The following is a 25267-nucleotide window of genomic DNA, read 5'->3' as shown; positions in this document are numbered from 1 at the left end:
TTTCGCAAGAGGTGGGTTGTTCAGGTCTCCGCCTAGGAGGCCAGAGGCAATAGTCGGCAGCTCAGTGCGCAGCGCCAGCGTGGGTCACTTAACCTTCCTCTCGGCTAAAAAAACGCCGGTAGAGGTTATTGACGGCCCATGGCTTGCGAAGGCGATGAACCGCAAACGTGACGGGCTTTCGGCCTTCGAGGTGGCGACGGAACAGCTGGACGCCATCATCGACTTTGCGTCATCGAAGCATAACATCAGTAAGGACCTCAAGAGGAGCTTGCTGAAACTTCGAAAGTCGATGTTGGACGCCAAGCTGGAAACGGCGGTCGGGACGGCCAAGTGCGAACCCGTGAAATCCATGGAGTCGAGGTCTACCCAGACTGAGGCCCAAGAATTCGCGGATTTGGGCAAGGTCGAATCGACCGAGGGCGTGCCAGCGAAGACGGTGGTGCCAAAGTCTACCCAGACTGAAGCTCAAGTATTCGCAGGCACGTCGGGGGTGGCTGCTCCAACGGAGCAGACACAAAAACGGGGGAGACAGTCTCCAGGGGATGAGCTCCCTGGGGGCCGCCCCAAAACGCGGAGGGTTACTACCCCGAACAAAGGTAGTGGGGCTGGGAAGCTGAACCCCGGTCAGGTACCTCCAAAACCGGGGGAGGAAGGACCTGGAAAGGTCCGTCCACCCAGGAAAGACGGTGGTAAGGGGTTACGGCAGGCTGAGAGCTCTCATCCGCCCCAGACCAGGGAAATAGAGGGGGATGACGCCTCCTGGACCCTGGTCAAGAACAAGAGGAAACCGAAGACGTCAAGGGCCGAAAAGAAGGCCCAGGCGAATGAGGGTAGCAAGAAGTCTAGGGTAGGCGCCAATCGCTCCAGAGGCGATACCCTAGTCATCAAAATGGACGAGGTTCTAAGTACTCGGACGTCTTGAAGGCATTAGGGAGTGACGTCAAGCTCGGTGAACTCGGCGCCGACGCACGTCGAATAAGACGTACCCGGATGGACGAGATGATCCTCGAGCTGAAGCGGGGCGTCTCGCAAAAGGGCGCCGCCAACAAGAAGTTGGCGGAGGAAGTCCTAGGCGAGACGGTCAAGGTGAGGACACTCACGACGGAGGTGAATTTAAGGGTTAAAGGCCTGTATGAGATCACCGAAGTCGAAGAGCTCGTCACGGCACTGCGGCGACAGTGTGAAGTGGAGACGCCCACCGCAGCCGTTCAGCTACGGAAAGGTCCGGCAGGGACACAGGTAGCATTGGTTCGGCTATCTGCAGCGGACGCCTCCAAGGTAATCAAGTTAGGGATGAGCTTCAAGGTGGGATGGTCGGTGTGCCCTGTGGGCATATATGAGCAACCCGAAGTTTGCTTCAAGTGCCTGGAACCGGGGCACAAGCAATGGGACTGCAAAGGCCCTGACAGAAGCAAGCTCTGTCGACGCTGCGGATTGGAGGGACATAAGGCACAATGCTGCACGAACCCTCCCAACTGTTTGATTTGTTCCAGCAAAGCTGCGAACAGCAATCACCCCGTGGGGGGTTCGAAGTGCCCGGCGTTTGAGCGTGCTGCAAAATCACAGTGCAGGTAACGCAGCTGGCTTGCTCGGCCTCGCCCGAGTGTTTGGTGTGCGCAGGTTTAGAGGAAACGGCGGAACACGTGTTGTTCGTGTGCCCACGTTTTCGCGCAATGCGTGACCACATGCTTGCCACATGGGGTCTGGACACTACCCCGGACAACCTAGTTCGGAGGATGTGTAAAGATGAAGTTGGCTGGAACGCCGTTTTATCGGCTATCGCCCAAATCCTCTCGGAGCTACACAGAAGGTGGCGCGTGGACTCAAGGATGGCTAGTTCAGGCGCAAACAAGAGGTGGTCCAAGGGTTCGGATTCGGCTTCATGGGTCATACCGGTGCCCTGTGGTCGAACTCGATCCTTTTATCGAACAAGTGGCTGCGTGAAGAACAACATGGTATCGTCGCTTTCGCGGCGTCGGTCAACCGGGCGGGTTCCGAGCCCGAGGACGGAAAGGGGTCCTCGTCAAGGCTGGGGCAGGCGTTGGCACCGCGTCGGCAAGTCCCTCTGTGAGTTGGCGAATAGACCCTATCGCAGAGAGGTCAATTGGGGCGCACGCGGCATCATCGTTCTTGATACCAGTCGTGCAGAGGGAAGCAGGCGCGAAGTCGACCCTTCCCACCTTCCGAGGACATGGTAAGGCGAGGGCGTGGTAAGGCCACCTGGAAAGCCGGCAATGTGCTGGCACGGTACCATGGTGTTCTTCTAAAAAAGCGAGTCACGATGTTCGGTGTTGCAAGGACACGCAGCTAACCTCGAGGGTGCGTTGTGCACTGGCCCCCCTTTGAAGCATTACTTTCTGGTTGTACCGAAGGGACTATGGGCTTGGCGGCAATGGAAACGGTTTTTTTTGCAAGGAGAATGCATTTACACACTAACCCAGTACACGTGCATTGTAGTTGCCAAACTACCACACGGAAGTGTACTGGAGTGTCGGAATCGACCATACCGGTAATACCGACTAAACTCCCTTGGGCTCCACCATCGTTTCCCCCAGGAACTACCTCCCAGTACTACTTCTTCAGTACTACTACTTCAGTACTTAAACGTACTCGCTCATTATCGCTCACACAGGCACCCGTCCCATGCTAGACTGACTTGGGTGCTCGCACACCATTCACACCATTTGAGTCTTACTTGGATGCTCTCCCGGGCGCTCCGCTGCCATGCCTCGAGGTGTCAATAGCGGTAACTGCCTGGGCCTACAGATATTACGCTACGACACTCCTGCCTCAGCACGAGCAGATCAATCACACCACTGCCGAAGCAGACCACACGCTACCCTGCCGAAGCAGGGACACTCCCCATGCACCACATGTGCACAACTGTAGGTGTGTGGGTACAACCCACTGCTACCCTGCCGCCGAAGCAGCTTCTCCAAAGACCATTCGCTCCATGTGACCCTTATTCGGGTGCTCACTCTAACACTCCACTGCCATGCCTCGAGGTGTCGATCTCGGTGTCGATAGCGGTATGTAGTGACCAATCAACGATACTACGCTACGACACTCCTACCTCAGCATGTGCAGTCCATACTCAGACTTCTGCTGCGCTTCGAGGTGACAATAGCGGCGACGCGCTATGACACTCCTGCCTCAGCACAAACAGATCACTCACTCCCTGCCGAAGCAGCTCACGCGCTACCCTACCGAAGTAGGGACACTCCCCATGCCAATTGGCACTCCCTGGGCTTGTGCTTTTGAAGCGGCACACAGTCGCTTTGATAGAGTTTGATTACGGGCACTTGTGGTTTTTTTGGGAGGGATTTTAGCAGAGCCCACTAATAATATATAAACAGGCGCGATATAAACGATATAAACAGGCGCGGAACAGACAAAACTTGATTTTCCGGAGGAAAAAGCGTCAGCAGGAAGATCACGGTCTCGTGAAGAGACGGAGCAACTGTACCGCGCTAATAACACACGAAAGTTCTACGAGAAGTTGAACCGTTCACGTAAGGGCCACGTGCCACAGCCTGATATGTGTAAGGACATAAACGGGAACCTTCTTACGAACGAGCGTGAGGTGATCCAAAGGTGGCGGCAGCACTACGAAGAGCACCTGAATGGCGATGAGGCAGACGAAGATGGCGTATGGTGATGGACCTGGGGGAACGCGCGCAGGACATAATTCTACCGGACCCGGATCTCCAGGAAATCCAGGAGAAGATTGGCCGGCTGAAGAACAACAAAGCCCCTGGGGTTGACCAACTACCAGGAGAGCTATTTAAACACGGTGGTGAGGCACTGGCTAGAGCGCTGCACTGGGTCATTACCAAGGTTTAGGAGGAGGAAGTTTTGCCGCAGGAGTGGATGGAAGGTGTTGTGTGTCCCATCTACTAAAAGGGCGATAAGCTGGATTGTAGCAACTATCGCGCAATCACATTTTTGAACGCCGCCTACAAGGTACTCTCCCAAATTTTATGCCGTCGACTAGCACCAATTGCAAAGGATTTCGTGGGGCAGTACCAGGCGGGTTTTATGGGCGAACGCTCCACCACGGACCAGGTGTTCGCCATTCGCCAAGTACTGCAGAAATGCCGCGAATACAACGTGCCCACACATCATCTATTCATCGACTTCAAAGCCGCATATGATACAATCGATCGGGACCAGCTATGGCAGCTAATGCACGAAAACGGATTTCCGGATAAACTGACACGGTTGATCAAAGCGACTATGGATCGGGTGATGTGCGTAGCTCGAGTTTCAGGGGCATTCTCGAGTCCCTTCGAAACCCGCAGAGGATTATGGCAAGGTGATGGTCTTTCGTGTCTGCTATTCAACATCGCTTTGGAAGGGGTAATACGAAGAGCAGGGATTAACACGAGTGGTACAATTTTCAATAAGTCCGTCCAGCTATTTGGCTTCGCCGACGACATAGATATTATGGCACGTAACTTTGAGAAGATGGAGGAAGCCTACATCAGACTGAAGAGGAAAGCCAAGCGGATCGGACTAGTCATCAACATGTCGAAGACGAAGTACATGATAGGAAGAGGTTCAAGAGAAGACAATGTGAGCCACCCACCGCGAGTTGGCATCGGTGGTGACGAAATCGAGGTGGTAGAAGAACTTGTGTACTTGGGCTCACTGGTGACTGCCGAAAATGATATCAGCAGAGAAATTCGGAGACGCATAGTGGCTGGAAACCCTACATACTTTGGACTCCGCAAGACGCTCCGATCGAATAGAGTTCGCCGCCGTACCAAACTGACAATCTACAAAACGCTCATTAGACCGGTAGTCCTCTACGGACACGAGACCTGGACGATGCTCGTGGAGGACCAACGCGCACTCGGAGTTTTCGAAAGGAAAGTGCCTCGTACCATCTATGGTGGGGTGCAGATGGCGGACGGTACGTGGAGGAGGCGAATAAACCACGAGTTGCATCGGCTGTTGGGAGAACCATCCATCGTTCACATCGCGAAAATCGGACGACTGCGGTGGGCCGGGCACGTAGCCAGAATGTCGGACAATAACCCGGTGAAAATGGTTCTCGATAACGATCCGACGGGCACAAGAAGGCGAGGTGCGCAGCGGGCAAGGTGGATCGATCAGGTGGAAGATGACTTGCGGACCCTCCGTAGACTGCGTGGTTGGCGACGTGTAGCCATGGACCGAGTCGAATGGAGAAGACTCTTATATACCGCACAGGCCACTTCGGCCTTAGTCTGAATAAATAAATAAAATAATACCTGTTCGACACTTACTTCATATTCAAAACCATCAGAATATAAACTTATTTGTAACATATATTCATACATATCGAATTTACTTATATTCATGTGGATTAAATCAATAGAAATTTCAGAATTGTTAATATTAATTAATATATCAAATGTCATATGTGGTCATATAATAATTAATAATTTATATAAATTATGTATATTGTCATGTGGGCCCACTGTTCAGTGTCCAACTATATAACATGTCTAGCGCAAGCTCGTGCTCATTTCTCACTTCACCCTCATGCTCTCACTGGTTCACAGATGTTTGCGTCGATTTCTGATGGTGAATAAGCTAGAGTAAATAAACAACATTCTGGGAAGTCCATTCATACTTGGGTGCCACCCCCTATCGACCGTTAAATCACCCATCCATCGGTATCAACGCAGTGTGCACGTTGGAAGTTCGATTGTAAACAGAACGTGAACATTCTACCAAAGTCCAAAAAAAAGGTAAGTGTAAGTCACCAAAACTATAAAAAACTATGTTTCATTATGGCGAGTATATGTTCAGAAGTCCCATTTCAAAAGGTGGTTGTTATTACGTAACTCAAGTCAAATTTGTTGTCTCATTCCTAGTCACTCTATCATAGATTTGATGTGTTCTTATCGATCGAATACCACATCGTACTTTATCAGTGGACCCGATCAGCAGTAGTAGAGAAAAACGTCATAGAAATCAGTCGAGCCTGGCAAAACAAGTCCAGCGTTCAGCAGCGTCTTCTTCAAGCATGGAAAAATTAACTTTGAACCCGAACACTGACGTCGACTCAAAACGCCGGTATGTAAGTATGTCGCGTCATTGTTGGCGAGCCAGGTGTAGAACCAGAACGGCAGATAGAAGAAGAATTTTGATCTGTTGTATTGCTGAAGTAGGGTAGTTTTTGCTGCATACTTGGAAGCTTTAATAAAATGTTAAGATAATGCACGTATGCTACTCTTGAGTGACTATTCTAATGACTCTCAGAGCTACTATCAGTTAATTCATAGTGAATCGTCAAAAAGAAACAATCACGTTCGGTTAGTTGAAGCTAACTAAATATCACTTCGCCACCCGATACATGGCTGTGTGCAGTGTGAAATCGCCCCAACAAGGTCAATTTGCTCGGATCAATTCAGTTGGCTCCAATTGAAACGGAAAAGTTGTTGGAAGAAATAGCCCCATGATTCCACAGATCGGAGACATGATGGTCCTATTATGTGAACCCGACGAACAAGTGTACCAATATTGATGATTCGGAAATAGAATCAACTCCAGACCGTGTAGATGCGTCTGTTCATCAACATCACAAAGGATTTCCAAAGTGTGTGACTGGTGCGACAAGAAATAGTAAAGTATTGCCTGGAAAGTGAAACTAGTTATCATAACAAAGTTCGATTACCCATTAGCCGCTTGGGTGACATAACAACATCTATGACTTGTGTCTGGTGCCATTGGTATGTAGGCGAAGCATTTCTAAAAATGTGACTTTCTTTGTGATTAGAACAAAAGGTGATAAGAACCAGAAGAGTTGAATGCATTATGAATGGAACAAATTGATAAATCAGGCTAACGAAAAACGTGACTGATTAAAATTACTTCGCAGCTTGTTCTATGCTAGTAACTCCTGAGTAGTCATTTCATTAGCAGCACTTCGTTCTTCGAGTGAAAACCGTGTGATGTAATTTATTTTTCGTACTTTTCAGTGCGCTACCGGTGGTTGTGACTGCTGCTGACTGTAAAATGAAACGCTGATGTAGAGGAAAACTTCGCTAAGTGACGACACCCGGCTGCAATTTAGTGAATAATGGAACGCATCGCGCATATCCATCCATGCTACCTCTAACTGTGGCAGCAGCAAGTGAGAATAGTTAGTATTGGTGTTCGCTGCTGGCGGTCTGGTTTAGTGCTTCCAAGCTCGTGTTGCAAGAAAGTTTAACAGGTTTGCCATCTGTAGTGCCGGGTGATAAGTCCTAAATTATCTCGATAAAGGTGCGCGCATGAAGAACTACATAATTTTTAGGGGTGCGATAAGGAATCTCCAACCTTGAGCTGATGACGAAGGGATTAACGATTATCAAATAACGCTGGTGAGTAAACAAATTTACGTACACGACACATTTTCAACGTAAAATGTGATGGGGTTTATGGTTAATGGACTGGTGTACTATGCTGATGTAACTTTGTAATATGTTGTGTAACGGGCTATTATTATCTCTTACATACAATAGTTTTTCATTGTAATGGAGTTTAAATAAAGTTATTCCATAGACGCACTGTAGCTAGACCTAATTTCAAGGAGATTTGATGATCTTTTCGTTTCTTCGTAGACTTGTCGTCGATGGTCACCCGATGATCTGGCGCAGATGACCGGGGTTTCATTGCACATCTTAATTCGATAAAACTTTTGAACGGCAGTTTGTTTGAATCACTTTAGAGTTAAGATGAATTATGTCTCCTCATGATTCAAGGTCTAGCGCAGGGTACTACTGATCGCTTGACCAGAGCACTAGTTCTTAAACCGATTCAAAATTGTTTTCTTGATCAAAGTGTTTCAAAATTGACTGCTCTATTCTGGACAAATATTAACGGTTTAGGGTCGTTTGGCCGAAAGGGTAATTTGGCCGAACACCGTTGGCCAAAGTTGAATGAATAGTTGAAAATAATACGTTTCCTTATTGAGTGTGTGATTGAAGTGAGTAGTGAGAAGTAAGAAGGACTTGTAGTGGGAAGCAAGAAGTGAGAAGTGAAAAGTGAGACAGCGAGTAGCAAGCAATACGAAATAAGATTATCTCCGAATGAACAAAGAAGAAGGAAGGAATAAGAAGAAAGAATCAATGAAGAAGAATAGAGAAGGAAGAATCAAGGAAGAAAAAGGAAAAGGGACGAAGGAAAAAGAAGAAAGAAGCGAGAAGGAAGAAATAAGAATGAAGAAGGGAGAAGAATGCATCATGATATATGCCTGCACTCTCAGGCCTGCACCATTCTAGAGATATTGCAGATTTTTTACAATAGAAGAGAACGGGGCAAGGATCGCCACCTGGGGCAGGATGAGCACACCTTTATTTAACCGCTATTTTTTTTTTTCAACTATCGTTTATTTGAAAGGCTCATTTGCTGTAAGGCGTTACGGAGCCGGAATCATGTTTTTGAATACAATTTTTTATGTTTCTTATTGGGGGGAAATGCTTATCTAATCTTCCGGTCAATGTCATCATATAGTGCATATACTCTTGTATATATACGATTGTGATGCATCACCAGTGCTACGATGTGCACGTATTACCTGGCAATCTAACTGCATTGATTGTCTGCCTTTTCAGAATTCCCAATAATATTCCGTTTAAATATCACAAATGATGGTTAATTGTTTGTGCTAAGGGAAAGAAAAGTGCAGTGGGTATCGGCCAAGTTCCCCCTGGCGGTGCTAAAATGATAAGCGGGAACAATACCTAATTCCATTTAAATCTTTTAGTATCATTAGTGATTAGCACGCGTTATTATTTTATGTGGGGGCACGCATGGAACATATTTTTCAACGCGGGTGTCAGGCGGCTGACCCATGCTCGACCAAAATAGTAAAATTTAGCTAGAATATTTTAATTTTGTTTAATTATTTTTTTATTTTTTTTTATTTTTATTTTTTTTTTGCCATCAAATGATTAGGAGCTTATTTTCAACATCACATAACGCAAGAGAGGGTAAAACTCTGCGTTGCATAGAAAAGTTAGGAGGTCCCCGATTCGGTGCAATGTTGCACTGTCGTGTGGGGCATGGTTGTCCCGTGTCGTTTATGGCGATGTCGTTCCCGCATCTATGACGCCTTTGCTTGAACAAATCATTTTATGTAATGGCGGGACATGTTAATAATTCATTCTAGTTCTCAAATATTTTGGTAGATACTTCTGGAGGCTGTCAAGGCGGTGGGAGGGACATTGCCTATGAGTGGCAGAGGCGGCTGTGCTCTGGGCGGCAGCATGGTGAAAGCAGTTTCGGGATAGTTAGGATTCAGTTTTCATACTTAAGAGAATATCTAGAATAATATTATATTTTGATGAGCCAACCTCCATTTTTTAATCACGAGCTTTATTTAGTAGCATAGGTTATCAGTACTCGTAATATACTTAATTCGGTGGGCACGCTTGGAACACATTTTTAACTCAAGTTCGACCAAAATTGTAAAATTTAATTGATTTATTTTAATTCAGTTTAATTATTTTAATCTTTCTGCGTCAAATGGTTAGGTATTTGTCCCCCCACCCCTTCTGTTCCCTCCTTTTCTATTTTATGTTTCCAAACTTAAACCAACGTGATCACACTAATCCCAAACTGCACGTACCTCTATCATATCAATCTACATACGAATCTACATACAAGAAGCGACAATCACCAGAAAACGGATTTCAATCATTTCCCTTTCACCAGAAGTATAAATCATCTAAGCTATAATAAACTCCATCGTAGCGATCCCGAACTGTCTAAACATCTAAACACTGTCTATTATGAACATAAACACAACCGTTTCTATCTCTACAAACATTTCTCTAATAAAAAGGTTCCATAGCAGTCGCTAGAGCCGGAAGCGGTCAACAAGCCGCTCCATACTCTCCTCCTCTATCTTCTATTATCTCACAATTTTACTACCCTGAAACTGAACTGTTTCGGACCCCTTATGGGTCTGAAGCAGAGGACGGGACACTCGAGCCTACCAGTCAGTGGATGGAAAGGTCCGTTGTGATAAAGGGTCTATCACAAGCCTCGGATAACCTGGAATAAGTTTTCCACGAGTCGAGTTCACATTGATTTCATGAGTTCTATAAATTAATCGTCACGTTGAAAATTTAAGCCAGCAGTGTAAACGTATTGCCTAATGTCATACAACGTAGATTGGCCACGGCCCGGGGATACGTTGAGTATAACAAGAATAACAAGAATAACAATTTTTTATGTTTCTTATACTCTAATGTTAGTTTTGGGGAACCGAAAGACTCGCGGTTTGGTCGAGGTTAGGGAATACAATTATACAATAGGAAAGGAAGGGAATATAGGATGCTTAATTAATTACAAAGCTGATGTCCACACAGTTGAAATCCTTGGCAATGTTTCACATCTGTAACGAGACAAACATTTTTTTGGGAGACAGCAACAAGAGGAAGACATACGAATGGGTTTTAACGGTAGAATTTAACCGCTATTTAACCGCTATTATGCCTTTAAAAAAACGCAAACATGTGAAACTAGAGTCCAATAAAAGATTTGACACTAGACAAATATTATGAACATAAACTGAATCTAAAATACAGAAAAATTAGCACAAGTTGGTGAAAATTTAAGAAAGAGGTCCTTAGCCTTTTACCCAGCAACTCCTATCCCTACTTCCTCGTGTGAACGAAGGATGGTTCTCCCAGCAGCTCATGCAACTCGTGGTTCATCGTCCAGGTCTCGTGTCCGTAGAGGACTACCGGTTTAATGAGCGTTTTGTAGATTGTCAGTTTGGTACGGCGGCGAACTCTATTCGATCGGAGCGTCTCGCGGAGTCAAAAGTACGTACGATTTCCAGCCACTATGCGTCTCCGAATTTCTTTGCTAGTATCATTTTAGGCAGTCACCAGTGAGCCCAAGTACACAAATTCTTCTAACACCTCGATTTGTCACCACCGATACAAACTCGCGAGTGGTGGCTCACATTGTCTTCTCTTGAACCTCCTCCTATCATGTACTTCGTCTTCGACGTGTTGATGACTAGTCCGATCCGCTTGGCTTCCCTCTTCAGTCTGATGTAGGCTTCCTCCATCCTCTCAAAGTTACATGCCATAATATCTATGTCGTCGGCGAAGCCAAATAGCTGGACGGACTTGTTGAAAATTTTACCACTTGTGTTAATCCCTGCTCTTCGTATTACCCCTTCAAAAGCGAAGTTGAATAGCAAACACGAAAGACCATCACCTTGCCGTAACCCTCTGCGCGTTTCCAAGGGATTCGAAAATGTCCCTTCAACTCGAACTACGCACATCACCCGATCCATCGTCGCTTTGATCAACCGTGTCAGTTTATCCGGAAATCCGCGTTTGTACATTAGCTGCCATAGCTGGTCCCGAACGATGGGAATTATATGCGGCTTTGAAGTCGATGAATAGATGATGTGTGGGCACGTTGTATTCGCGGCATTTCTGCAGTACTTGGCGAATGGCGAACACCTGGTCGTGGTGGAGCGTTCGCCCATAAAACCCGCCTGGTACTGCCCCACGAACTCCCTTGCAATTGGTGCTAGTCGACGGCATAAAATTTGGGAGAGTACCTTGTAGGCGGTGTTCAGCAATGTGATTGCGCGGTAGTTGCTACAATCCAGCTTATCGCCCTTTTTGTAGATGACACGCAGTGCATCACAGTGCACAGACACAGTGCCTTACCACCGTGTTTAAAAAGCTCTCCTGGTAGTTGGTCAATCCCAGGGGCTTTGTTGTTCTTCAGCCGGCCAATCTCCTCCTGGATTTCCTGGAGATCCGGAGCCGGTAAAATTATGTCCTTCGCGCGTTCTCCCAGGTCCATCATCATACCGCCATCTTCGTCTGCCACATCGCCATTCAGGTGTTCTTCGTAGTGCTGCCGCTACCTTTGGATCACCTCACGCTCGTTCGTAAGAAGGTTCCCGTTTATGTCCTTACACATATCAGGCTGTGGCACGTGGCCCAGGTGAACGGTTCAACTTCTCATAGAACTTTCGTGTGTTATTAGCGCGATACAGTTGCTCCGTCTCTTAACGGTCGCTGGCGCTTTTTCCTCCGGAAAATCGAGTTTTGTCTGTTCCGCGCCCGTTTATATCGTGCCTCGTTCGCCCTCGTGCAGTGTTGCAGCAATCTCGCCCATGCTGCATTCTTCTCTTCCACTAACTGCTCACATCCGCCGTCATACCAGTCGTTTCTTTGATCCGGAGGCACCGTGCCAAGTGCAGCGGTTGCTGTGCTACCAATGGCGGATCGGATATCTCTCCAGCCTGTGGAGTTCATCCTGACTGTTGGCAAGCGGGAGCCACTTGGAACGTCTTATCGCACTGTTTGTTCACTGAATATGACGGACGACACAATCCCCGATTGCTGTGATTGCTGATGATGTGACTCTAAAATGTAGTGGTTTACATTAGGCCTACTTCGATGGTTTCAAAGCAATTGAATATATGATTTATGTAGTAAATGGCAAGTACTGTTTCACTGCCACACACAGCCATCTTCAAGAGACGCTGCGCCTAGCTGCTCTTCCGTTGGGAGTGCCACTTCCAGCTGCTGCGCGTAGTCTTGGGCTAGTCTACCGTCTTGTAGCCGCTCAATGTTTAGCCGCGGCGTCCGACTTCGACGCGTGTTGTACACCGTACAAGGTTAGAAAAAAGTACCTAATATTAGGTACTTTTCACTCAAATCGAGGGTTCAGTGTGGGAACCCAAAATTAAGTAATTTTTTCTTGAAATCAAGTAAAATTCACCTAATATTAAGTAAAATATACTTAATTTTAAATAGAAACTAACCAGAAGTTATGTAAATTTCACTCAACTTTTGTAAACGTGAGATTACTCAACGTTGGGTTCCCACACTTTAATGCCCTTGTTGAGTGGTTTTGCTCTTCATTTTATGACAACAAAAGGAAGAGGGAGGGAGATGCAAGAGAAAAAAAGTACCTAAAATTAGGTACTTTTTTCTAACCGTGTACACGATTTTGACGTCCCGCAGTAGGCATCCATCGTATGTTTGCTCCAGCTGTGCGTAGAACGCTTCTTTCTCGACGTCGGGTCTCCCTTCGTGTGGGCAGTGCACGTTGATGATGCTATAGTTGAAGAAACGGCCTTACGGCCTTTTATCCTCAGCTTGCACATCCTTGCGTTGATCGGCTGCCACCCAACCACACGTTGGCGCATCTTACCCATTGGCGTAAATAAGGGGGGGGGGGCTGGCCCCCCCAGACCCACTTGTGCCCCCCCCCCCCAGAAAATTTTAAAATCGGATCCCAAAATACTAAAGTTTTATGTACCCACATGTTCCTCATGCCGCCTTGCATCATATGTCTTCTTTGATAAATTTTTCGGCAAAGTATAAAACTTGCCGTTGCAAAATGCCATGTCCAAATAATATGGATTTTTCAGAATTTTAATGCCAATCACTTCCATTGCCATTAATTAATTAAGTGTTTACAAAGCGTTTAAAAAGTAAAAAAACAAGATTGTTTAAAAAAATATATCCCTGTTCGACCAGAATTTAAAAAAAAACAATAAATGTGACTGTTGACGTATATTATTGATCCCATACTTGTATGCTCTTAAATCCAGTCGATGAGAGTTCAAATGATAATTCTTTTGTAAGCTTTTCGAAAAAAGAAATTGGATATTATTCAAGTATACCGCAAAACAGTTGATCTAATCATTTTTAGTAGAATGTCCTTACAAGTCCAGATGAATAGTTTTCACTGTTTAACAAAACTCGGTCTCTTGTAACTTAACAGATATTTTTCTAGTCTTATTGTTGAGATCGGAGAAAAGTTCTTTCGTGGACCGAATGAGTAGTACCAAACTTATACAACAATAAAAAATAAAATAACTCTAAAATTAAAAAAAAAAAGTTGAATGATTCCAATATTTCTCGTGGTTAAAATCATAAGGGAGAAACTGCATTAATCGATTTCTCTTCTTCGATGTTTTCTTTTTATTAATGTGGCAAATTGCAATAATTTTCCAAAGATTTTATTGTATGTTGTGATATAGGTTGATTGCATCTTGCACCGGTTGTAGCTTTTGAAACAATTGAGTAATTAGCAAAATATAAAATCGATTAGGGGAAATCGATAAATACTGTATTATTTTTTTAAGTGCGAGTTTTTTTTCATTTTAGGGTCTTTTCAAATTACTAACTAACTAACTCACAAAACTTTCAATAATTTTTCGCAGTAAATATATTGTAGTTCCTGTTGAAAGCCGAAGTGAGCTCGGGCGAAAGCCGTATTTTCGCCCCCAGTATGAAGTTTATTAACGAAATCTCAAAATACGGTTTTGAAGTGTTTTTCATTCAATTCTTAAATTACATTTTTTCAAAAATCCTAAAAATGAGGAATTTAACTATAGGTCAATAGGCGTTCAATCTCACCGTCTCACAGTTTCTTTATATGGAGTGTGAGAAAATAACCGACTTCCTCCTTTCCATTGCCTTCAAAGCCCTTACCTTCAAAGTACTTTTAAAAATCAGAATATCATACAATTATCATTAAGTTGGGATGAAAGTACGACCCTTTTATTTAAACGTTTTCATGCAAACGTAAATAAAGAGATCCAAAAACTGCAAAGCTTATTAAGAAAACCTTTTGCATAATTTGTTAATGAAAATGTGATTAACATGGTTATACAACAAAGCCACATATCGTCCATTTTGGAAGCCACGTGCTTTTTACGGTAATTTTTCAAGAGCAAGAGCTGAGAGAGCCATGAAGCGCATAAGGGCGAAACACTGGTAGATCATTTGCTTACTTATGCTGAACAATCCACTTTATTGTTAACACTGTACACACATTGTAACGTCAGATTTGGGTTTTTGGAAATGGGAATAGGAAAGCATGTGGTGAATTAAAGGACATCACGATTCAGAATCCCCACCACACATTTATCTATAATTAGTACAATGAATATGAAAAATAGTGAATGTTAACAACAATAAAAATTAGCGGCAAAGGCATAAAAAACTCTTGGCAACCCGTGCAAGCAGTGGTCTCTATCGCCTAAGAATATTATCTCTCACCAGCTGAGGCCACGGCCCCCCCTAGACCGGGACTCTAGTTACGCCTTACCCAGCACTATGAAGCCGGTTCCCAGCTCGTTGGTGGTGTCACAGCTTTGGTAGAAGGTAGCCACTCAATGCCGCTTTTCCACACTATCTGTCTTGTCCAGCAAATCTGCAGCGCCACGACGTCGAAGTTGCGGAGATGTAATTCGTCGAAGATCATCCTGTCGCAACCTGCGAAACCTAGCGACTTGCAGCTCCATGTTCCAAGCTTCCAATCGTAATCCTTTATTTGTCGCCTAGGTCTTTGCCGATTATATCGAGTCGCATTATCTCTTATATTACTCGTAATTATTGGTCATTCCAGGCGGCTTATTGGGCCTGCGCAAACCTCCTGTCTCGTCGAAAGACCGTCGTGTCAGGTCTGTTTTGTGTCCCACCTGACACCAGGACTTGGGCTTGTGCGCTTTAAGCGGCACACGGTCGCTTTGGTGGGGCCTACTTGCGGATACATGCAGCTTTTTATAGGAATTTAACAGGGCCCACTGTCAAACCCCACCACATCCTAGGCGAGCCCCACAACTCGCAGATGGCCTGGGGAGGGATCGTCAAGTCCTTGGGCATAGTCCCTGCTGCCCCCAAACCATGCTTTATTGGGTACAGGCTTCGTTTTGTCTTAACTTTTTTTTATCCTACTCTTTTTTAGATAAGCTCTGCAACTCGCAGCGGAGAGGGGTAGATTCGTTAAGCTTCTGCAAATGATCTGCTGCCTATGCTCCTACCTATATGAAAAGATTTATATCCATCCCAATTCACAGAAGTATCTTGCTCTATTACCTCCAGAAGTGATAAGTGGAAATTGATGGCTTTTACCGTCTGCAGTTAAATCTATATTATTTATAATAATTAAGATATTAAATCTCTTTTTGTTTACAGATACAACAGCACGATCACAGTAATTAGATGTCATCCTTGAACTTTTCTCATCGTTATATCTAAAATATTTAATCTGAGACATACTAAACTTGAACGGAGAGAACCCTCTACAAGTTCATGTGATAAGCATATATTGTCACCATAGAAAGAAACGAGCATCTTGCTTCTTATCTGCTCGTTAATAGGCATTCAATTACGATTGCCGGTATCAGACCGTCTACGAAAATCCCATCGACTCAGCAACTACGTACGATTGTTTTATATAAAACACCACGCTGCCGGTTGCACAGGGAGGTAGATGTACATTGTACATATTTGCTCAGCGAAAATCTCAAACAGCGTAGAGAAGCATGCGAACTGGTACCGCTGATAGGACTTCGGCGGTTGTAACTGGAGCACGCGATCACGACCACCATTATGGCGGGACGGACCTTGACGGGCGTTTCGCCAACGGTGGCGTCGCCGCCGTTCTCGATGAGGAGTCCGGCCTTTCAGTTGATTCGCGACGTTCCAAAAGTGCGAACATCATCGATTGCTCGTCTAGTGCCAACTGTAGTCGCAGTCCGCTGAATAACGCGCCAGCCGCTGCCGATGGTGATTGTCTGATTGTGAGGTAAGCTAATGGAGGTTGGATGGGGTGGAGAAGAATTTCAATTCCAGTTCGGTTTGCGATTGCAGTTAAATTGTACCTATCTTAGATAAGGCCACTGGCCCACTGATGAGAATGATTTTTAAATATTTTTAATATCTAGCTGCAATTACAGCACAGTCATGCAACACTTCTTAGGGGAGATCCAACAATTAGATCTCAAAGACCAATTTCCTTTTTTTGGGGCGGTCAGTAAAGCATCCTTCGAGATTACATAGAACGATCGTGTTTTAGATAATTTTTTTTTCTCAAACTAAGGCAGGAGTGGCCTGTGTAGTGCATAAAGGTGTTCTTCATTGAGCTCGGCCAATGGCTGCACGTCGCCAACCACATAGTCTGCTTTCTGCAATGCTAATTGTTAAAGTAGAGTAGGACAAGAGTGCGCGTGGGGTAAAAGTACGTTTTCAATTTTTGATCAAGGTCAAAGGAAAATAAATTTGAAGGATATGAGGTAAAAGTACGCAGGAACAGATGGGGCAAGAGGGAGCAAGTGAACCTTTAAATTCTGAAGACAAACCAATATCTCTGGCCGAATTAAGACTACTTTCAAAGCATCCACAGCAAAGAAAGAATAAAGAAACAAACATCGAAAATTATCACAAGTTCGTCTTTTAAGGATAATCTGAAACCCTTTGGTGTATGAAAGGACATAAAGAACAAAGCGCTAATATGCGCAAATTTTCGGTATGTACCATATCGTCATCCAAAATGGTCACATTACCCATGAAAGACCGTACTACTGATGAAAGTGATGCTGTTCATACCACACTTGAATCTAATAGGAGGGCTTGTTCATCTGAATTCGAACTTAAAACTCTATTGAAATATGTCATGCATTAAGAGGAATTCTAAGGGAGCACACTTTCATCGAAATGATAATTTTATTTGAACAAAGATGAATATCCATAAATTACGCAACGCTTAGCTTGGAGGGGAGTGGAGTTTTCGAAAGGAAAGTGCTGCGTACCATCGCGGATTTAGACTGATGGACCTATTACACTCCCAAGCATTGTTGAAATCGATGTGATTCTGCCTAACGTCCACCCAGGAACGGCTTGGATAGTGACGATCACCACATCACTATCCAAGCCGTTCCTGGGTGGACGTTAGGCAGAATAACAGCGATTTCAGCAATGCTTGTTCTCTCATATGGACCTCTGCTAATCATCAGTCACACTTGCCGTTCGTTTGCGGTGGCAATCGAATCTGTATCTTCATTACTTTCATCTACTACCTTTCGCTTTCAGTAGTATAATTATCACCGGAAAAAGCCAATAAATTAATTTCGATCTATAGCACAATCGACTATAGCAGGAAACGACTATTTAACAGCTATTTCTTCAGTCATAAATAATCACACTCGATGTTCTAGGCAAACACTATACATTTATGTATTAACATTTAACAAATTTATTTTGACTTATTATCTAACATTTACACTTAAGGACATAGTTGGAGGAGTACCCCGATGGCAGTCAATATGGCACCGGACCTTCCACGGGTCAACCCCACACCTCCCGCACTCCTCTCCCACCAACATTCGAATGCATCGAACAGCATCGAACAAAAGTACAATATTCAAATTACTAACCTGTTCACAGCATATTTATTCACTTCCCGTGATAATGAACATGTTTATTCAAAGATTCCTATGAATTTCGGCTCGAATTTTATCGTAAATCAGCAGTTTCGTGCCAATTTGATAGTTGTTTGCGATTCGGTGGGCTTATCACTGCACTTCACTTCTTCTCAAAGGGCATAGGAAAATCAAATTTTTACTCACTTCTCCGCACAATGCAAATTAAACATCACTTTTTGAAATCAGTCACTCGTTTGAACCTAAAACCTAATATAAACTGCCATTTTTGCCCGAAAAAAACGATTAAAAACTGACCGCGGAGCGAATGTAAACACCGGCAGCGGCAGCAGCAAACTAATACATAGGGTGGTTCAAAAAATGATTTTGCTCCGCCGCGCTCAATCGATTATGATTCATAATTTGGGTGTCATCCGATGGTTTGGGTTGGTTTGAATAGAGGCTTACCGTGCACAGGTCGTATCAGGTTTGTATGACAGTTGATATGGCGAGGTTGAATTTTACATTATTTTGATTGTGGCACTCCGTCATTGGGCGCTGGCGAGGGGGGAGACCATATGACTGGATGAAATATTCAAGAGCTTTAATTCCATAGACAATGGACATTGAATGGTGGTTTCAATGGTTGGGAGTCGATTTTAATCGAGGTTGCGAATATTTGATAATAGGCTTGATAATAAGCATGATAATTAGGCTTATTTTTTGCGTTACATAATCAATGGATCTTTCCTGCGGTGCGGTTTTCGTTCAGTGAAGTCTCCGGAATGTTGCTTTAAGCTATGTGGATTCTCTTTTCGCACGCGTTTGGAGGAAAGGCGCTGTAGCCAGTGTAATGAAAAGTTTAGTTTCTCATACTAGTTTTCATACAAACTTGAACCGGCTAGTGTTCAACCAGTTTTTGTTCAAATCGGTTTTTGGAGGAAACTCGAAGAATGGGACGGAGCTGGGTCGTTTTTTGAACCACCCTACTAAAATTCTTTGTTTTTTTACAAATACGACACCGATACTACTACAGTATATGACAGTTTTTATTGTACCAATACTCTCAAAGCTTTGTTTTGGTACTCAACCCACCTTCACCTTAATCATAAACACAAAACGGATGAAAATAATTTGGCGCGCAGCGCGAAATGAGAGTCAGCTACATACATATTGCTCTCTCATCGCAATATCGGTAATCAAAATCACCACCGTATAAGTACGATATACGGCTCGCCCAACCGGATCAACGAGATCGTGTTGTTTTGGTTATCTTCTACTGTTCAGGGTGCAGGGTTGAAACTTGGGTGGTGTCACTCTTATAGATAACGGCAATGGTGGAAGTGATTCCTATACTTTGAAAGTAGGCTGCGAGGCTGACTTGGATGCTCGCTCTTCTTTCCTCTGCCATGCCTCGAGCTGTCGATAGCGATAGGTACCAACAGTTCTACGCTACGACCTCCTATCTCGGCATGTGCAAACCTCTCATTCACTTTGCCGCGCTCAACCTGTTTTCGCTCTAACTAACCAATCACATAAGTTAGTCATGCTTGTTGACTGCTGCTCGGCGCGCCCGATTCTATGCAAGCTGCAGGCAATCTAAGTGGTTGCAGTGGTTGTGTTCCCCTTCTCCACCGCTTGGCACATCCTCTTGTAGCCGACATGAAACGATCCGTTTCTGAAAGCACGTGGCTTAAGCGCCACTCCTCAAGGGAGACCACGGCCCAAGTTAATTTGCCCGGATGAGATTCTCTCAAGGCGAGTCCATTTAAATTTTCCCGATAAGGATTTATGGATCGGTCCAGCCAGCAACAACGAAATGTGCCAAATTGGGTCCACCCTATCTTCCATCTATACTTTATAGTCACCTCTCATCGATTCTTTGAGTGTGTGATGTGAGCACACCAGTACCTAATACAAGTGACGCTCTCATCATCGGCGGTCTCTCTCCTCTCATTGATGGTTGATGAATGAGCTGGAAGCAACATAACAAACAACAGGAACTCGTTAAACAACAAACAAATCGCGCTGTGACGTTAAACACATTAATCAATTAAATTAGCATGGCTAGGGGGACTACAGAGAAACATTTTATTGAGGCAAACACATAGCATATTTATTAACCTAATAATAACAGGGTTGCATGATTGATCCGGGATTCGCTTATCTGTTTTAGTGTTCGTGTTCGTTCATCTTTTCTATCTCCTATCTTGTGTGCGGTTTCTCTTTCATAGCTCTCTCTGTGCTCTGTGCTTTTCGTTCTAACGTGACGTCACGGATTTGAAGGGTGCTCAGCTTCTATCAAGTCTGCGCTCCTGGCATGCGTTTGCGTTTCCCTTCTCCACCGCTTGGCACATCCTCTTGTAGTCGACATGAAACGATCCGTTTCTAAAAGCACGTGGCTTAAGCGCCACTCCTCAAGGGAGACCACGGCCCAAGTTAATTCGCCCGGATGAGATTCTCTCAAGGCGAGTCCATTTAAATTTTACCGATAAGGATTTATGGATCGGTCCAGCCAGCAACAACGAAATGTGCCAAATTGGGTCCACCCTATCTTCCATCTATACTTTATAGTCACCTCTCATCGATTCTTTGAGTGTGTGATGTGAGCACACCAGTACCTAATACAAGTGACGCTCTCATCATCGGCGGTCTCTCTCCTCTCATTGATGGTTGATGAATGAGCTGGAAGCAACATAGGGGTCGTTCAATAATGATGTCACAGGTTTAAGGGGGGGAGGGGGTCTGATACTTTGTGACAGTACATATACTAGGTATACAAAAAAGTGTGACAGATGGGGGGGGGAGGGGGTCTAGAAATCCCAAAAAGTAGAGGACGTCATACTTGAATCGCCCCATAACAAACAACATTCAAACTCGCAAAGAGGACGGAACTCGATAAACAACAAACAATTCGCGCTGCGAACACATTAATCAATTAAAGTCGCATGGCTAGGGGGACTACAGAGAAACATTTTATTGAGGCAAACACATAGCATATTTATTAACTTAATACTAACAGGGTTTCATGTTTGTTCCGGGATTCGCATATCGGTTTTAGTGTTCGTGTTCGTTCATCTTTTCTATCTCCTATCTTGTGTGCGGTTTCTCTTCCCTAGCTCTCTCTGTGCTCTGTGCTTTTCGTTCTAACGTGACGTCACGGATTTGAAGGGTGCTCAGCTTCTATCAAGTCTGCGCTCCTGGCATCTGACGGGAATTCAGGTGGTGGCGAAAAACGGCTCACGCACGCATATTTTCACGGGTCCGTGATGGCGGACCCTCGCGGTCGTCGGTGGATTACGACTCGCGAAAATTGTTTGGCTTTCTATTAGCACTTTCGATGGCTCTTCAGTCTAAGACTGGCACAAAAAACGTTTCCTCCGCGGCGCCCTCCTCGGACGCCGCACTCCAATCAAAAATGGTTTGCTGACTGGGTCACTTGATTGCCGGTAGCTTGACGGACCGGCTGGTGGATTCCGTTCACTTAGAGGTCCCCGGCCTCCTCGGACCGATATAGTGACGGATCGTCCGCTTCTGGCCGATTGGCGGCTGCCAGGAATCTTTCGTCCGTAGGGGATGAAGCGCGCGCTTGGATGCGCGGAATTCGCTGTGGGTGAAATATAAAGCCAATCTGGCAGAACAACACATAATGAGCACAAGCACCGTTTCGCACATCTAGAGCACATTTTTACCTGATTGTTTCACTTTAATTCCTACAACCGCACACGAATAACACGCACACTTGATTTGCCTACAGCAACTAGAGAACGAACAAATAATTTATTAACTAACTATATTTAACGCCACTTTAAATTATCCTACTAACACACGAAACACTAGCAACAAACCCGTACTTCCAACTCCTTGGAGAATCACGGACGAAATGATCGAGTCTGTGAATCCTCAGATTAAGGAAGGTGGGCTCGGACACAACCGGAAGTACGTCATTTCCCGACTCCCTTCGTGTATGATCGTGACCTTATTTGTACGATGGAAAATCTGACACAATAGTTGTGCTGCTTTCCCTCTCCCACCTTATCCGAAAAACAAATGGCCCTGACCTTGGAGAGCTTGGCTTATTAGTAAAAACTATATACAAATTTATTTACAATATTCCTGATTGGTACACTCTGGATAAGGGTATTCGGGATTGTGTCCCGACTAGCATAGCTCTTCTATCGACGTCGAAACGAGGACTTACGAACAGTATGTGCAGTTTCCTTAACACCTGGGCAGTCAGGGCAGACGGGGCTCTCCGCGTGCCCAAACCTGTGGAGGTACTGCCGGAAGCAGCCATGGCCTGACAGGAATTGTGCTATATGGAAGTGAACTTCCCCATTGGGTCTCCCCACCCAGCTCGATATGTTAGGTATCAGTCGGTGGATCCACCTACCTTTAGAAGAGTTATCCCACTCGCGCTGCCATCTGGCAACCGAAGTTGCCCTGATGCGGTCGTGGGCTCCTCTGGTGCCACGTAGCTCGAAATACTCCTCGTCTTCCCGGATGACCAGCCTGACTGGCATCATGCTTGTAATGACGCAGGCTGCATCATGTGATATCGTGTGGTAGGCAGAAATCACTCTGAGACACATCGAGCGGTACGTGCTCTACAGCTTCCGCAGCTAACTGGTTACCTCCAGAGCTCTCACCCAGGTTGGACCGCGGTACCTAATAATAGTAGCCTACGTATACTGGCACACACCTCGGAACTGAAGTTTCAAACTCCGCTTTGATGCGATCGCGACTTTTCCCACGTGAATCACTGCATGTTGAACTGACTTGTGGTTGTTGACGATAACCACCTCCGCCTTATGTTGACTGAGCACCAGGTCTCAGGCCCTGGAGCTTTGTTCGTTACCAGGTATTTGGCCACCGCGAGTAACTCTTCGTTCGTCACCGGAGCCACCATTTCGGCCGCACCCATATTGCCTTGCGGTGCAGGAGGCCGGGGACTTGTGGCCCGGAATGGGAATAGTACCTCGATAATCCTCGCCAACTTATCCGGGGACCGTTCGGGGGGTGAATCAGAATTAGCGGTGGCTCCTTCGCATAGGTTGTCGAAACACGCTCTTTTACTGCCATGGATTGAATACAAAAAAAAATGAAATGGTCTTGCACTTATCATCTCTGTATACATATACGATATGTAGCATACCGCAAGAGATCTTTCTCGCAAGCTGTCATGATAAAGAACTGATTCGGGAGGCTATACCTCATGATAAATTTCTTTTAAAAAGCTCCAAACGCGGGTATCACTGGTTCTGATTATGCATTTTTACTAGTTCTACACAGATGTGTGGTTCTCAACACAAAATGAACGAGAACAATGCAAGAATCATCACTTCTCTGTGAGAGCTGCCTATCCGATTCTGTTTTTTCGCACTTGTATACAAGTTTGATAAATTTGTTATCATGGCTTGTTATGATTCGGAACAATTTTTGCCTTTCTTTTATCGTTGTTCGTTATCTATTGAGAGCGATTTCTGCAAACCCTGCTTACTGCTCTTGATGGCCTTGTTAAAGTTTTTTTTTTCGTTTCGCAGTTCGCAGCTCGAAACACTTCACGGCGGTCCGCTCTTTCATCCTCGGTGCGGGCACGTTGCATCCTTCGTCTAGCCTTGAGGCAGGTTGATCGAAGGGTCGCAATCTCGGGACTCCACCAGTATACCGGGCGTCTGTCATTTCTCGGCAGGGCTTTCCTCGGCATGGTGGCGTCGCACGCGCGTGATAGGACAGCTACCAACGCATCCCCACTTAGACCTTCAGTGTTGGCTTCCAGTCCCAGGGCTGCGGTGAAAACTTCGCTGTCGAAGTGATTGGTCATCCTCCACCCACTAGGATGACAAACGTACGCCAATCCCTGACTCCACCCCGTTCCTTCTGATTCTGAACATGCTAGCGAACGATCATTGACTAGCACTGCGTTACATGTTCAGAGCCAGATCAGCGCAAGTCAGGAAAGGGCATCTGAGCATAATCCCACCCAGCAGATAAAGCTTGGTGGCAGAATGCTACAAGGCCCGCCACGGTTTAAGGGGACGGAAGACAACCTAGCCATTAGCCCACTCGCAGTTTCGAGTCAGTGTCACTCGGCTCTACTAAGAGGGTAGAATGGCAGACTGCCAGCCCTCGCTTTTACAATATTACGATATTCAAGACAAGGTCCTTCAACACGCGGGCATCATGCCATAATCAGGATCTCACTGGCACTGATCCTGATGTGCCAATCGGCACTCCCTGGGCTCCGCACTTTGAGCGGCACACGGTCGCTTCGATAACGACACACGGCCTGCTTGCGATCACATGCAGCTTTTTGTAGAGGTTTAACAGAGCCCGTTGCCAAGTCCCACCACGTCCTAGGCAGGCCCTCTAACTCGCAGAGGCCATGGGGAGGGGTCATAAAGCCCTTGGAAATAGTCCCTGCTGCTCCCATGAAAAAATGTGTCAAACACAGTACATTTGGCATAATGCGCACACAAAAAAGTTAAGTCTTCATGTTCATCATTCCTCAAAAAAAAATCACGAATTTACGAAAGGGTGAATTCCTCATTAAAACACGCATGCCCATTACATTTGGTTTCGCTCTGAACACAACCGAGTGTACGATCATCATCAACAATAATACAAGAGGCATGTAAAGTACGCATTTGCCTGGAGCTTCAATAAGCTCTTATAATTATTATGCCAAATGGTCGTTATGCCAAATGGCCCTAAAATCATTGTGAGATTTCTTGTTTTTATGCCAAACGGTTGTTATGCCAAATAGTCCTTTTGCCAAATAACTCGTGGGGTATTCAAATCGTTATGCCAAATGGCATTATGCCATTTAAGGTAGCCCCATCTGAGGTCACCAGGGAGCCCAAGTACATACACGAATTCGCCAACCACCTCGATTTCGTCATCACCGATTCAAACTCGCTAACATTGTCACTAACATTGTCCTCTCTTGAGCCTCTTCCTATCATGTACTTCTTCTTCGACGCAGTGATGACAAGTCCGGTCAGCAAAGTTACGGGCTGTTATATCAATGTCGTTGGCTGCCATCCATTCACGTGATGGCGCATCTTGCCCAGCACTTTGAAGCCGGTT

At 45.3% G+C, this 25267-nt stretch overlaps 1 protein-coding gene across 5 annotated transcripts in view; it reads left to right on the top strand.

Moving 5' to 3' along the window:
• The first annotated feature begins 5584 nt into the window (after positions 1–5584).
• Positions 5585–25267, top strand: part of LOC134202466 (solute carrier family 52, riboflavin transporter, member 3-B-like) — a 38762-nt gene continuing 19079 nt past the window's right edge. Inside the window, exons 1-4 of one of the 5 annotated variants that reach the window (XM_062677448.1) lie at positions 5585–5738; positions 5865–6066; positions 6972–7355; positions 15954–16566. In XM_062677448.1, the coding sequence (XP_062533432.1) occupies positions 16304–16566 (263 nt within the window). In that variant the 5' untranslated portion in view covers positions 5585–5738; positions 5865–6066; positions 6972–7355; positions 15954–16303. Of the gene's footprint in view, positions 5739–5864; positions 6071–6596; positions 6723–6971; positions 7356–15953; positions 16567–25267 lie in introns of those variants that run through there. The other 4 variants (XM_062677450.1, XM_062677452.1, XM_062677451.1 and 1 more) reach the window with 4 other exon arrangements.

The sequence above is a fragment of the Armigeres subalbatus genome, unplaced genomic scaffold, assembly GCF_024139115.2.
Source record: "Armigeres subalbatus isolate Guangzhou_Male unplaced genomic scaffold, GZ_Asu_2 Contig1234, whole genome shotgun sequence".
In the NCBI taxonomy this organism is placed as follows: domain Eukaryota; kingdom Metazoa; phylum Arthropoda; class Insecta; order Diptera; family Culicidae; genus Armigeres; species Armigeres subalbatus.
The sequence above is the reverse complement of the archived record's forward strand: the minus strand, read 5'-3'. Positions and strand labels throughout refer to the sequence as shown.